This window comes from Rhinolophus ferrumequinum, chromosome 19 (assembly GCF_004115265.2).
Source record: "Rhinolophus ferrumequinum isolate MPI-CBG mRhiFer1 chromosome 19, mRhiFer1_v1.p, whole genome shotgun sequence".
Taxonomy (NCBI): Eukaryota; Metazoa; Chordata; class Mammalia; order Chiroptera; family Rhinolophidae; genus Rhinolophus; species Rhinolophus ferrumequinum.
Window position 1 is genome coordinate 3,799,549 of NC_046302.1, and position 14,534 is coordinate 3,814,082.

Genomic DNA, 14,534 nt, shown 5'->3' on the forward strand with positions numbered 1-14,534 from the left:
GTTCTATACATCCCATTGTGTGTTCACCACCCAGAGTCAGTTCTCCTTCCATCACCGTATATTGGATCCCCTTTACCCTCATCTCCCACCCCGTTTCCTCCTTCCCCTCTGGTAACCACTAAGCTATTGTCTGTGTCTATGAGTTTTTGTTTCTTCATTTGTCTTGTTCTTTTGTTGTTTTCAGATTTATATCCCACATATCAGTGAAATCTTATGGTTCTCAACTTTTTCTGTCTGACTTATTTCGCTCAGCATTATAATCTCAAGATCTATCCATGTCGTCGGAAAATGGTACTCTTTCATCTTATGGCACAAATTTCCTTTAATAAGGCCACCAGTCATATTGAATTAAGGCCCATCCTAATGACCTCGGTTTAATTTAATTACCTCTTTAAAGGCCCTATCTCCAAATATAGTCATATTCTGAGGTACTGGGGGCTAGTTAGAACTTTTATTTTATTGGGGGGGTACACAATTCAGCCCATAGTAACAGCTTAAAATGGTATCCGTAACAAATGCTGCAATGAATAACCTTGTCATTTTATATATGTCTGAGTAAATGAGTAGAATAAACTGTTGCAAGTAGAATTGCTGAGTCAAAGGGTACATGCATTTGTGACTTTGATAGATATCACCAGATCACCTAGATGATTTTAATAGGTGGGACCAGTTATACTCCCTCTAACACCTCATTAACATAGTCTATTTCCAGCCTCTTTGATCTTTAACAATCTAACAGATGGGAAATTGCATTTCATTGTACTGTATTTGTTTCTATTGCTGTATAACAAATTATTACAAAACTTTGCCACATAAAACAAAACTCATTATCTCATTGTTGCAGTGGGCCAAGATCCAGTTTAGCTGGGTTTTCTGCTTCAGGCTCTCTCATGAGGCTACATTCGAGGTGTCAGCCATGGCTGTAGTCATCCTCTCACATGATGTGAGCAGGATTCAGCTCCTGGCAGATTGTTGGACTGAGGGCCTCGGTTCCTCAGTGGTTGTTGCCCAGAGGCCACCCTCAGTTCTTTCCCCTGTGGACGTCTCCAGCATGGCATCTTGCGTGACCAAAGTATGTGGTCTGAGAAGGAAATAAGTCTGCTAGCAAGACAAAAATCACTGTCTTTTATAACCTAATCACAGAAGCGCCACTTTGCTTCTCTTGGCTAGAAGCAAGTCACTGAGTTCAGCCCACACAAGAGCGTCAGTACAGGAAGCAGGGCTCATTGGGGCCATCATGGTGTGCTGCCTGCCATGTCCAGTGTACTGTAATTTACATTTCTTACCATGAGTGAGTGAGCTTATGCTGCAATGAATAACCACATATCCAAATATCTTTGGACCTTTCTGTTTATATTCTTTGCCCATATTTCTGTAGAATAGGTCTCCTTTTTCTTATTGATACGTAAGTGCTCTTTATATATTAATTGTTACTTATATTGTGATATGGATTGTAAATATGTTTCCCATTTTTCTATTTATCTTTTGACTTTGCTTTTGGTGGGGGTTTTTTGCTGTGCATATTTTTTTTTTTATGTAATCAAATTAATACACTTTCTTTAAGACTCTGAGCCTGTACCCTCCTTAGAAACAGAAGCTCTCTCTTACATAGTTGTCCAGTATGTGTGCTTATGAAGAAGACAGATCTCTACTCTTTGTCATGAATCTACTGTCATTGTGTTACATATGTCAGAAGCTCAAATTAGCAATCCACAGTGCTGGTCTACAGGGTAATCAGGAACCCTGAGCCCCATGTGGGTGGGGTGGAGATAAAGAGGAGGGAGGGTCTGGCAGGGATTGCACCTTAGCAAAGACCTGGAACAGCATAGACAGGCAACAGGGAAAGTCAGCTGGCTGAAAGGAAAGGCAAGGGGATGGAGAGTTATATCATGGAAGAGACTGGAGACTGGATTGGGTGACATGGGATGAGCCAGTCTGTTGTGATTGCCTCCTCTTCACCCCGTTGATGAGGAAGGGATTCCCACTGTGGGGTTATGGGGATGGTTGAACACAGCACATGACACTGGACAGTTGAGAATCAACAATGCATTATTAATCACATGTACTCACAGCCAGGAGAGGCCAGTGCATGCCACATAAAGTCCAAAGGAGGGTGCATTTGGCAGCAGAGTGTACCCAAAGAGACCGTGGGAGGTACTGTGTGGTATCAAAGGGTGGGGGAGTCCCTGGTTTCTGCAGGAGGGTGTGACAGGCTTGTTCACAGGCTGGCAGGGAACTAGCACCCACCACTCCGGAATAAGAAAGCACAGTTCCCATGAAAAGAAGTGTTGTGGGCCAGGGGATCTTATCTGTGGGAACAGATTGGGAGGGGCCACGTGGTTAGTCTATTCAGGCCCCACCTGCCTTCCCCCAGATGTTACAACAGCTCATAATATTCTTAGTTTTAGGCCTTACAGCACATTGACCTCTGATGCCTTGACACCAATTTAAACCTTAGTGGTGATTAGAACTTCTAGAAAGATGAAGTGCCTCCCTAGCAAGTGAATTAGGCTCTTGAACAGGAGGGAGAGGACACCATGGTGAACTTATACAAATTCCCCTTTGTGGCCAATAACTGCAGTTGAGGATCCTGTGAGGGTGGTGGTGCAAGGAGTATGTATCCCCAGAGAGCATGAATCCACAATAATCAATGCCAGATTTATCAATTCCCTCAATTGGGGGTCCATTTGCCACCTTGTAACTTAAATGTGTGGGCAAAAAAGGGGTTCTGTGGAAAGTAACCTCACAGGGTGATTTGATCATAAATTTCTAACTGGGCAGGTCCTGGTGGATAGTCATGCCCCAGGCATATAACTTAGTAAAAGATTTGCCTTTTCTGTAAGCAAGCCCTGTCCATGGCTTCAGTGCGAGGTTAACAACCCTTTGAAATAGGCTGTAACCACCCCCAAGAAAGCACATGATCTTGTTACCTATCCTGTAATCCAGTCCCTGCCTTGCTTTCTCTCACCTCCAGGTAATCTTCCTTCTGTTCTCTCTTTAATTTCAAATGCATAAAAGAAGCTGCAAAACTCAGGAGCAAAGTCATTCTCAGGAGCATTTGAGATCTTGCTCCCTGGTATACGTGGTCAGTTTGGCTCAAATAAACTCATAAAAATTCCCTATAGGTTTGGATATTAATGTCAACACTCCTCACTCAGTTCATCTCAGCAGAGCTTCCCACATAACCCAGGAGCCTGAGGCACGGGTTTGACCTCCTCTGGCACTGTGGTATCTGGCAAGGGACTGAGGACAGGGGAGGCCACCCCTTTCTGCAGGTGGGATATGCCAGAGGGCGCAGGTATTTCTCCTTCCTGTATTGAGGAGGCCTCGGTAGCTGTGCCTCCCAAGGCTCAGTGAGCAGCTGGATACAGAGGATCACAGGCCAGGGTCTGTGACACAGAGCCTCTCTTTCCTGGAGTACTCAGTATGCAACTAGGAACTACTTCTCTGTTGATACATAGTGCAGGCAAGGAGGGTAGTTTGTTGCATCAGAAGCCCTTGGGCAGTTTATTGTAGGTGGTCCAGAGACTCCAGGAGGCATGGGTGTAGGTTGCTAAAGACTCTGTACAGTGAAAGTCTCAGAGGGCCCTGATGGGAGTGCCTGCTGATTTTAATTTGGACAGATGCCTTTTGTTGGAGGCATCCATTTAAGGCAGGCTGCTTTGCAAGTGACAGCGTCAGTGGGCATAAGTAAAATTTGTAGAGGTGGACTGTGTTTTCTTCAGAATCCAAAAAGGACCAAAAGATGTTGGGCGTGTATTAACATTGTAGATGCTAAAAGGTCAATAACTGTTTTTTTTTGTTTGTTTGATTGTTTTTAATGTTTATTTGTTTTTGACTGTGTCAAGGACGGGGTTGCCCTCAGTGTACTACATAATTTTCAGGAATTTGACCAAGGTGGCAGTGTTGCCCCACATGTGGGGTGATAGCCCATCCTTTACTTGTGAACTCCTTTGTGAGTATTTGGATGTCCTTAATGAGTGTGTCAAGTGAGTCTTCTTGGAGGAGGATGTCCTCAGTGTAATGTCAGACCTGTGCTGCTAGAGAATGGTGGCGTATGCAGTTGAGATCTTGCCTGCAAAGTCTGTGTGATGGCAGAGCTGGTGAGGTACCCCACGAGAAGCTTGGAAAAGATGTATTGTGTCCCTTCAGAGTTGAAGATCGACTGCAGCTAAGAGTCTGTTGAAATAGACACTGAACAGAACATATTAGCCAAATCTGTAGTTGCAAAATATTTACTGGTTGCTGATTGGATGGAGTCAGTAATTTCAATAACATTGGATATTCGGAATGGGGATCTCAGTGGATGGAGCCTCAGCACTAAGGTTGTGATCATCCACAGTGAAGAACCCTGTGTTCTTTCCAGGTTTAAGAACAGGCTGAATTGGACTTTTAAAATGAAAAGCAGAGAGCATAGTCACGCCTTCACTAAGGAGGTCTTGTGTGAAAAATTTCAATCCTTGAAGGCCCTGTGTTACTTTACTTTGAGCTGTATTAACTATTTTAACGGGGCCAGGGATGGCCCAGGGAATCCCATTTTTGTCAAGCCAATTTCTAAGTCAGACTAGGTGGCAGGAGTGCCAGAGACCACCTGCCAGACACAGACCATACCTGAAGGCACCTCACGCCAGGATACAGTCAGTTAACAATAGCGCTTGCCTTGGGGACCAGGACGACACTTTAGGGTGGGTGGAGATGGCAGTGCCCAGGAGAGACAACCAAACATGGAGCAGGCTAAATCACAAGCTGGCCGGCAATTATTGGCTCCATCCCAGGTGGCCTTCGCCATGTCAAGAGCTAGTCAGCAAAGAGCAGTTAGTAACAGCTGTTCAGGTGTCCTAGGTCAGGGCTGAGCTGCCCTGTTCATGATGCCAACTGTTGGTTTGATCATTTCTTTTTCACCTCATTGGTGAGGAAGCGGTTCTAGCCCTAGAGTTACAGGGATGGCTGAACACACAGTCCCAACAATGGACAGATGAAATCACAGTTTATCAGTCACGTGCACTCAGCCCAGGGGAGGAGGACACTGCCTACCATGCAGGCCCACACAGGGGTTGTGCTCTGGAGCAAAGTGAACTGCCAAGGATTGTGGGAGGCAGGCCTTTTAGTAACAATAGGTTGAGATGTCCACTGGTTTCTGTGGGAGGGTGGGATTGTCTTGTTTGAATAATTCCATAACTGGCAGGAACTAAAACCCACTACTCAGGGATACTTGGAAACTGAGCATGGTCCTCCTGATAAGGAGCATTGCTTAGCTAGGGGACCTTATCCACTGGAGTGGGGGGGAGGGGATGTTGCAGGTTAGGCCATGGTTTTACCAAATGTTAGGGCAGCAAATCAATAATTTTAGGCTTTTCACCACTCAACCTATGGAAGGCTGACTGGGTTCTTTTTCTCTTTGTTTCTGTGATTCTGTTTATTCATTCACTCATTCATGCAACATGTGTATGTGTGCCATGGGCTGGCACTGTGCTGAATGCTGTGGTGGGGTGGTCATCACAGTCGAGTGAAAAGAGACAGACACAAGATGCATAAATCAGTGTTAGATGGTAATAAGGGCTATGAAAACAATAAAGCTGGTGATATGCCTCAGCTTTGGAGAGGGAGACCAGAGAAGGCCAGAGAAGGCCCGTTTGAGGAGGAGACGTTGGAGTGAGGCCTGAGTGACATGAAGGAGCTGCTTGGAGAAACTGCATCAGAACAGGCTGGCAGGGCCAGGCGTGGGGGCGAGCAAGTAGTAGACTTAAGTCCATTTTTACTTGTGGGTGGGTTCTGCTAGCCAAATCAAAAGCAGAAAATAAAGAAGAACCTTTCCTGCTACTGAAAATGTAACTGGCTTGATTTCTGAGAACTTGACAGGATGGAGAAAAGTTCAGGCCTTTAAGAAGGACCATTTGGCTCGTGAAAGCACCAGGAGGCCGTTTAGAAGGTATGCTCCTGGGGAAATAACCAGTTCCCACTGAAGAATTCGAAGTGAAAGCTAGGAATGATGATGTGTATTCCAGAACTCTCTGTCCATCCTCTGTGGATCCTCCTAACTGTCCTGCAGTGACACACCCCCTAAAAATCAGGGGAGTTGGAATAGATGAGTGGTTCTGATGCCGCAGGCCTGGGACCTGAGTCATTGGTCTGCAGTGGGGTCTGGGCTGCATGTTTCAGGAATTCCCGGGTAATTCTGATGGCTTAATGGACTGAAACCCTCTGAGGCAGTCCCACCACTCGTGTTATGGGGCTGTGAGTGATTTAGAGGCCCATGGAGGGGCAAGGGCTTATTACAGGTCACCCAGAAAGCACCATCTGATGCTTGACCCAGATTCCGCCCACTGCCTAGTATAGCCCTGGAATCTAGTTTAAGCTCTTTGAGATTTTCCACTATGCTACTGAACCATTTTTAAAGTCAACATTCTTGATTTTCTGGATTATAAGCCAATAGACCGTGTTGACATATTTTGTTCTCAAGTTGCACAGGAAAGTAATTTTTTTCTCATAATGATGTCTTTTATTTATTTTTGGTGACAGTTTATGTTTTGGTGGTTATAAAAGCAAATAATCACAATAGAATGTACAGAAAGTTATACAATAAAGGTCATTTATAATTCTACCACTGAAAGGTAATAACCACTTTTAGCATTTTGGTGTATAGCCTTCTGAACTTTTTACTGTGTGTGTGGGTGTGCATATGTTTATCTTAATTTCTCATTTGATTTTTTTAAACACAAATGAGAATCACTTTTGTGATGATTTGTAACTTGGTTAATCAGGACTCTCTTTCTATGCGAAATGATGCAAATGGTGGTGTATTTCCATATCTTCTGTACTGATGAGAGTGCGTCAGGGTCCCATCGTGTATGATGATATATTGTATTATGATGTCTGACTACATTCAAACTGTAAAGAAACTATAAAGGGGTTGCTGAAGTCAGAAGGAAGTGATCACTTGTTGGTGATGTGTGTGCCTTGGTTAGTGTTTCAGGCCAGCCGAGAGGGGTTCTGTTTTAAACCAGTGAACTCCCTTAAACCAGTTCACTTCCGCAACTCTTTTCTCAGAAACACGCCATTTCTCTTAGCCTCCTACTGGTTCAGACTTGTGCTTGAATCAGTGAACCCAAACCACTGATGGCGGGCAGTGGCAGACAGGAGAAGGGGCCGGGAGGGACAGAGCAGGATAGGTAGTGGAGGCAGTCTGCGCTGGGAGTCAGGAGCTGAGGGCCTCAGTCCTGCCCTGATGTGAACTTGCAGGGCCTCTGTAAGGCGCTACTTGCTGGTGAACATCCTGGAGATGTTTTGAGAGTCTGGTGTTTGATTGAACATGAAATGATTGATTGTGAGAATCATGGACTTGTACACAAAGGGAATTGAAGACCTATCATTTCATTCATTTGTTCATTCATTTGCTGGTCACTGAGTGCTTGTGTGCAGTTGATTCTGCTCTATGCTCTCCTCATTCCTTGGCTTTCCTTCAGAGCACTTTTCACAGGTCATAATTTTTATGTTTGGTGTTGTTTTTTTTTTGATTACTACACTGGAAAGCCCTAAATATATCTGTTTGCTAACAGATGCATCACAGCACTTAGACCAGAGTTTGGCAAATATCAGGCCCTAAGTACTAATTTATAGTGTGAATGAATGAATAATTTCCCCTGCTGTGAAAACTGTAGTAGAATCAGCCAGCCTCCATTCTCAAGAGGAGCACAGTCCAAGAGGGAGAGTGGATGCATGTGCAGGTCGTGCTTGCATTAGGCAGGAGTAGACTTGCCTTCAGGCAGGTTCAGACAAAGTACTTTGGGAATTCTGGGGAGGGAGATGTGAGGCTCAGGCCGGGAAGCTGGGAGGCCTCAAAACAAGGAGGCGACTCAGTTGGCCTTGAGATCAGGTAGGAATTTGGCCTGGGCCGTGTGTGGAGCCTGCAGAAGGAGCAACGTGAGCATAGGCATGGCCCACAGGAGGGTCTGCAGGAAGTTCCGTCTATGACGTGCATTATATGACCAGGGACTAGAAAGAGAGAGGGCGCAAAGGGATGTATTTTTCCTAAATTATAGAGGCCCTTGAATGCCTGACTACAAAATCTAAACTTTCTCAGGTAATAATGAGTTGACAGCTGATAATATTTGGGCAAACAAGTGACCTGGAGATGTACTGTGGGATGTGAGTATGAAGAGTACGCGCTACTGTGGGTGGGCAGATGTGTTGGGAGGTAGTAAGGGCCACGGTGAAGGTCGTGTCCATGAGCTGGAGAGGAGGGGCAGATGCAGGAGAAATTTGGGAACAGGCAGATTGGATGTGGGATTGAGGTGATCACAGGGAAGAGTGGTTAGAGTGAGGTTTGGGTTTCTGGCAGCACCATTCATTGAGGCTACAAGCTTAGGGCAAAAGGTTTGGAAGAAATCATGAAAGACAGTTTGGGGTGCGTGCCCCTCTCCCTGGTGGGGTTAAGCATATCTGAGAGCCCAGGATAGAGGTCTGGGCTAGAGGGGAGAGGTCTGGAAGTTGTTGGTTTATCTGAAATGAGTCTAGTCAGGGGTGGAGATGAGGTTCCCCAAATGTCCCAGTTATCTACTGCTGTGCAACAAATCACACCAAAATTTTGTGGCTTATTTAAAGCCACTCATTCAGTTTGATCATGAATCTGCAGGGCTTTGGGTGGGGCTCATTGAAAACGGCTGTCTGCTCAATGCAGCATCTGTAGGGGTGGCTTGCTAGGCACTGTACCGAGTCCAAGATAGTCCACATGACATGACAATTGCTGCTGGCTGTTGACTAGAACCAGTTGGGGCTCTTGGCTGGAACCCCTGTATGTGGCCTCTCTGTGTGACTGCTTGGGCTTCCGCACAGCATGGTGGCTGGTTTTCAGGCATGAACATCTCAAGAGATGGGAAGTGGAAGCTGTCAGTTTTTCAAGATTTTGGCCCAGAAACTAACTAGTACAGTGTCTCTTCCACTGTTCTACTGATCCAGCAGTCACAGATCGAAGGGGAGACAGAACTCCAACTCCCAATGGGAGGAATGCCAAAGTTTAGAGCTCATTATGTCATGTTCCTGGGAAGGGCTTAAAAATACCTGTTGAATGAATGAGTAAATGAGTAGTGTGAGGAAAGATGCAGTGAAGGAATATCTGGGGCTCGAGGGCAACGGTTATTTGTGATGTTTGGTGGGAGTTCGTGAGGAGAGGAGATAGGCTTGGGAGGTCAGGAGGATCTAGACTGGTGAGGGCTGTGACATTCAGGAAGTGGGAATAAAGTGTGGGATAGACAGGGGAACCAGCTAAGTGTCTAGGAGGTCTGTGGTTTAGGAACAGGAGCAGAGGTGAGGCCTGGACTAAGGCCTGGTCTACGTGAGGTCCCTGGGGTCCACAGGTGAGTGTGCATCCGACCCTCAGCTTTGGGCTTCTGCTGGCTGTGGCCTTGATCCCTGCTCTGGCTTGCCTTCAGGCCTGGACATTCTGTCCCTGGCACCTGTGGAATGCACAGCAGGCATACCCAACAATAGAATTCCTAGGAGTTAGAGGTGGTGCCCCAGACCCTTCTCCTCTGGGCCGGGTTGGTCTTACCTTTGCAGCAGATGACAGTGTGGTCCCTTTGGAAGCACATTTACAAATCTTCTGGGCCCTTGAAAGAACAAGGCTGTGTTTCCCCTGTGAACACAGCTTCTTCATGTGGCCATGACCCCCTGGACATCGAAGTTGAGGTGACCACAGCATGTGGCTTCTTTCTTGCAGACCCTCAGAGGGCTGTAGATTCAGTTTGAGAAATGGGTCCATCATGCTGAAATTTCTCCAGGCCCTTATCTGTCAAGAGTAGACGCTGCCCAGGGCAGATGTGCAGAGGTGGGCAGGCCTCCACTTGGCCCTCATCAAGGCCAGGCCTCACGTGGCTCTGCGTGCAGCCTGAGCCAGCATGGGCTAGAGGGCTGGATGCTGTCAAGGTCGTGCCAAGGGACAGTGAACCTCCTAGTGGCAGGCCAGCTGAGGGAGGTTCCGGCTGACGTAGCAGTCACTCTCTGAAGAAAACCTGATCTGCAGAGAGTGGATGGACAGAAGGAGCTGGCTGAGGCCCTGAATGAGTCTCTGAGTCACATTTGCCTTTTCTGGTCACTCATTTGCTCTGGCCTTCGACCAAGGGGGAACCCTTCACAGGCGCAGGGCACCTGGCCACGCTACCTGTGCGAACTTCTTGGGAAACGTGAGAGTGCAGAGGACAGAGGAAGGAGGGCTCCCTGGACCTGGACGTCTTGCTCCTGGGAATGAAGTTGACAGCCTGACCATGGTAGTCACCCAGCTGAATCTGGAGTTTCGCTTTCAGGGCAAGAAGCTTCGAGGCTTTAGCTGTGAGCTCACCCGGTCCCCCTATGGAGTCTTCCCTGAGACTGCCTTCACCGTCACATGTCAGATCACAGTGCCCCTTCTGCTCTCGGGCCTGGGCATGATGACTGCAGGCCTGGTGATGAACACCGTCCAAGTGCGTACTGGGCATCTGAGGGGACAGTGTGGGGTACTGGGTTGGGGGAACCGGGGTCTCCAGGCATCACAGATAGGACAGGCTGGGGGACACAAGAGGTCCCTGAGTGGGGCTGCAACTCTGAGTCCAGCCTCGATGCTTGGGAGTCTTGGGCTCAATGTTGCTGGCAGAAGGGTCCTCCAGGGACCTCAGTGTCTGAGATTTACAATAGCTTCTGATGATCCTCTCTGAAGGTCAGTTCACGTGAACCACGTTAGCCCCAGGAACTAAAACCATTTTCCTTCTAGGGAATGCAGGCTCATTAGGCAGGGCCTGAGGGGTTCGTATCCTGGCTCTGCCATTTGCTCACTATCTGAGGGAACTTTTAGTGTCCCCCTCCCTCAGTTTCCCCATCTGAAGCTTGAGCTAATAAATGCTCCCACCTTGCAGGATTGTGAGGATGGATGACTGAGTGCACTTGGTGTTGTGGCCCAAGGGTGATGGGCACTATTCCCTCTAGCCCCCAAAATCTCTGTGGGGCTCTTCCATGGGAGGACAAGAGCCAGAGCCCAGGCCGGGGTCCAGGCCAGCAAGGGGCTGTGGTGATCTCCATCAGGTAGAGGTGTTTGCTTGAGCGATCACACACTCTGGTGTTTGCTTCTCCCGGTCTGTTTATGGCTCAGGTAATGCTGTTTGAATCATTGAGGGTTTGCTCTGTCTACTTAAACATTTCTTATAGAGTTAGTATGTTGCTTAGAAAAATTACAAAATGTACATAAGTGAAGGAGGGTGGGTGCCCATAATCTCTGCCAACATTGTGCTGTTTATCTATCCAGAACACATAAACACAGAAATATTTGGGATCATACTATATAATGTACTTCTTAACCTGTAAAATTAAATTTAAATTTATTTTTTTAATCCATGGAGTCATCCCAGATGGCATTCCACCTTCGTCAGTACACACAGCATCTCCTTATGAATCGCTGCCTAGCATTTCCCTGTGCACTTGTCTCTGAGTTAGGGAGGGGTGATCAACACCCACCCTGGCCCGTTGGTCTCTGAATGAGGCTCTCACGATGCCTCCCGGGCCGCCTCTGCTTGCATACCTCAGTAGATGGGATACTCACCCTTTCTGGGGCGGGGGCAGCCCATTGCATACTGACCAGCTCGGTGTTAAAAATCTTGTGTTCATCTGGGCTTGTTTGTCACCCCTTCCCTAAGACCTTCCTGTAAATACTGTGGAGAGAGACTCTTTGCCCTTTTCCTTCATGCTGGCCTCCCAGATGGCTCCTTAATGCAGAGTCAGGAAAGTGTTCTGCCCTCCACCTAGACTTCCTCCTGGACTGGCATCCTATGCCACCTTTATGGATGGTCAGGCACAATCCCCATACCGCCTACTCCCCACATTCCACTAAATCTTCCAGATTCTGCCTATCTGTCCTGACTGACAAATACTCTCCCAGGCTGTAGCAACTGAGGAACACATAATGGGGTGAAGGGACTCCAAGCTGTGCTCCACATAGGTGGCTGTGGAAGGTCAAAAAGGGGTCTCTTGGGAGGCAGGCCTAGAGTATACATGGGGAAAGCTGTCTGCAAATGCAAGCCTTGAGCCATTCATCTTTGGGAGATTCAGCAGCTGGGAGAAAGAGAAAATAGCTCTGGAAGTCGTACCCATTCCTTCTCTCCACTTTGCAGATGTGATTCTGTGACACCAGGGTGCTATGAGGTTCAAGGGCCCTTGAGTTTCTCTGGGTCCCGAGCCTGTAGCACTACCTCCGTGCTCACTGCCATTCAGCAGTGCAGGAAACAGTCTTGGCAACACCACTCCATACAGAAGCCCCACAATATGGGACGGGGTCCCGGCTCCTGGCTCCAACTGTACCTAGGCCGGTGCAAGCCCAGAGCAACAGGAGGCGCATGCTGGGCCTCGGCTTAGGAGCCCCTAGCGAAGATGACCGTCTGGTTCCGGAGGCATGCCTCAGGGGCCATCCCTGGTGCAGTCCTGAGACCAAGGGCACTGGCTGAGTGCTCACTTCGCCTCCTCTCACTTTAGGGCCAGGGGTTTCTCTCTTTTTGGGGCCTGGGTTCAATCTATGCTTGGCCTGGGGATTGAGGGCCAGTAAGTGGCCAGAATATCAGTTGGGTTTTTTCAAAAATTTATTTTTCAGTTACACAAGAACGTATAAATATTTCACTTTTTAATAAAATAAATCTGAAAGCTGAGGTTAACCCCTCTTTGACCACAGCTCTCAATCTTAGTTTATTCCTGTATTATCAGGTCATGAATGTCCTTCCAGAACTTTTTGGGGTTTATGTACACACGTGTGTACTGGAGACAATAAAAGTGTTCTTTTTTATTGTTGTTAGAGGGTTTGTGATTGCTCTTCACTGAATTAGAGAAGAATCAGACATGATCTCTGCTTTTGAGCAGCTGAGAGCCGAACGCTGAGTAGGGTGGATGAATTCACTCATTCATCTGGTTCTGCTTTCATTCATTCAGCACGTTCTGTTAAACTGGGTCAACAAGCAGCTGAACAGGAATGTATTATCTTACAGTTCTGGAGGCCATGGCTCTGAATTGAGTCTAATGAGGCTAAAATCAAGGTGTCAGCAGGGCTTGGCTCCCCGGAAGCTCTAGGGGAGAATCTGTTCCTTTCCCTTTTGCAGCAGGGCCCTGAGAGTGCAGTGGTGAGCAGAAACAGACCAGCCCCCATCTTCCTGGTATGTGTAGTCTTAGTGGGTGAAGCAGCTGCTTATGAGATCATCCCACAGATGAGTGTGAGGGAGTGGAGGCAGTGAGCGGATGTTTGCCAGGGAAGGAAGAGAGAACAATCCATTCTTCCTAGAGGAGTCAGAGAATCTGTAGTTAGCAGAACAGTTGGAGTTGGACCTTAAAGATAATGTAGCAGTTTCCAGGATGACGTGAGAAACAGCAAACATTCCAGGTAAAGGGATCAATGTGTGTGTAGATAGGGATAGATGAGAGTGTGTGTTTGCAAAGAGTGAGGAATATGAGTGGACACTGTCATGGGAACGGGGCACTGGGCAGGCAGTGAGGGACCCTGTTCACTCTGCTCAGGAGTTTGAGTTATATACTGAGAGCAAAGGTGTTGTTGACTCTGTTGTCATTCTTCGTTTTAATAATGAATATCGTGTATTTGTTTTATTGAAGTATAGCATAGAAGTATGGAAAATTGTACAACTCATATGTGTACAGTTTGATAAAGCATCTTAAGATAAATACATTTCAGTAACCACCACCCACGTCAAGAGCATTCTAAGCTCCCAGCAGGCTCCTCTAGGCCCCACCCAACCTAAACCACTCTTCTGACTTCTAATACTGTAGATTCGTTTTGACTGTTCTCAAGGTAAGATCCTACTAAGAACATTCTTGAGTATGTTTTAGTGAGGGCGCAGAAGAACTCACATTTGTTGGGTATATGTCCAGGAGTGGAATTGGCAATGAAAGGTTATAAAAGGCTGAGGGACATGGTCGTGTATGTGCAACAAAACTCAACCCTGGAAGCTGGATCAGAGATGACCTGGAGAGTTCAGCTCCAGGCAGCAGGGGAAAGCTGGAAGACTGGTGATGATTCAGAGCTCCCCAAGTACAAGAACCATTGCTTTTGATTGATTTCAGCCTCCCCAGTGCCTGGGATAAATTTTTAAAGTGTTACTGGAGAGGGCAGTGGCAGAATCTAAGACAGTTACCATATCTCCCCGAAAATAAGATCTAGCCGGACAATCAGCTCTAATGTCTTTTGGAGCAAAAATTAATATAAGACCCAGTATTATATTATATTATTAAGTTATGTTATGTTATATTATAATGTTATTATATTATATTATATTATATTATATTATATTATATTATAAGACCTGGTCTTATAGTAAAATAAGACCAAGTCTTATATTAATTTTTGCTCCAAAAGACACATTAGAGCTGATTGTCCGGCTAGGTCTTATTTTGGGGGAAACACGGTATGAAAACTTGGATGTCAGGATGTCGGGAACACAAGGGGTTAATTAAGTCCTGGCTGGCAAGGCAGGAGGATGCTTGGAAACTCAATGGGCAAGGCAGGGCAAGGTGAGCTGGGT

The 14,534-nt window shown here is 46.8% G+C and overlaps 1 protein-coding gene across 6 annotated transcripts in view; it reads left to right on the top strand.

The window, feature by feature from the left end:
• Positions 1–14,534, top strand: part of SLC41A3 (solute carrier family 41 member 3) — a 68,270-nt gene that overhangs the window by 15,714 nt on the left and 38,022 nt on the right. For 2 of the 6 annotated variants that reach the window (XM_033087395.1, XM_033087397.1), the window contains exon 1: positions 10,025–10,454. The exons of 3 other annotated variants lie outside the window; for them this stretch is intronic. In XM_033087395.1, the coding sequence (XP_032943286.1) occupies positions 10,260–10,454 (195 nt within the window). In that variant the 5' untranslated portion in view covers positions 10,025–10,259. Of the gene's footprint in view, positions 1–10,024; positions 10,455–14,534 lie in introns of those variants that run through there. One more of the 6 variants, XM_033087398.1, reaches the window with a different exon arrangement.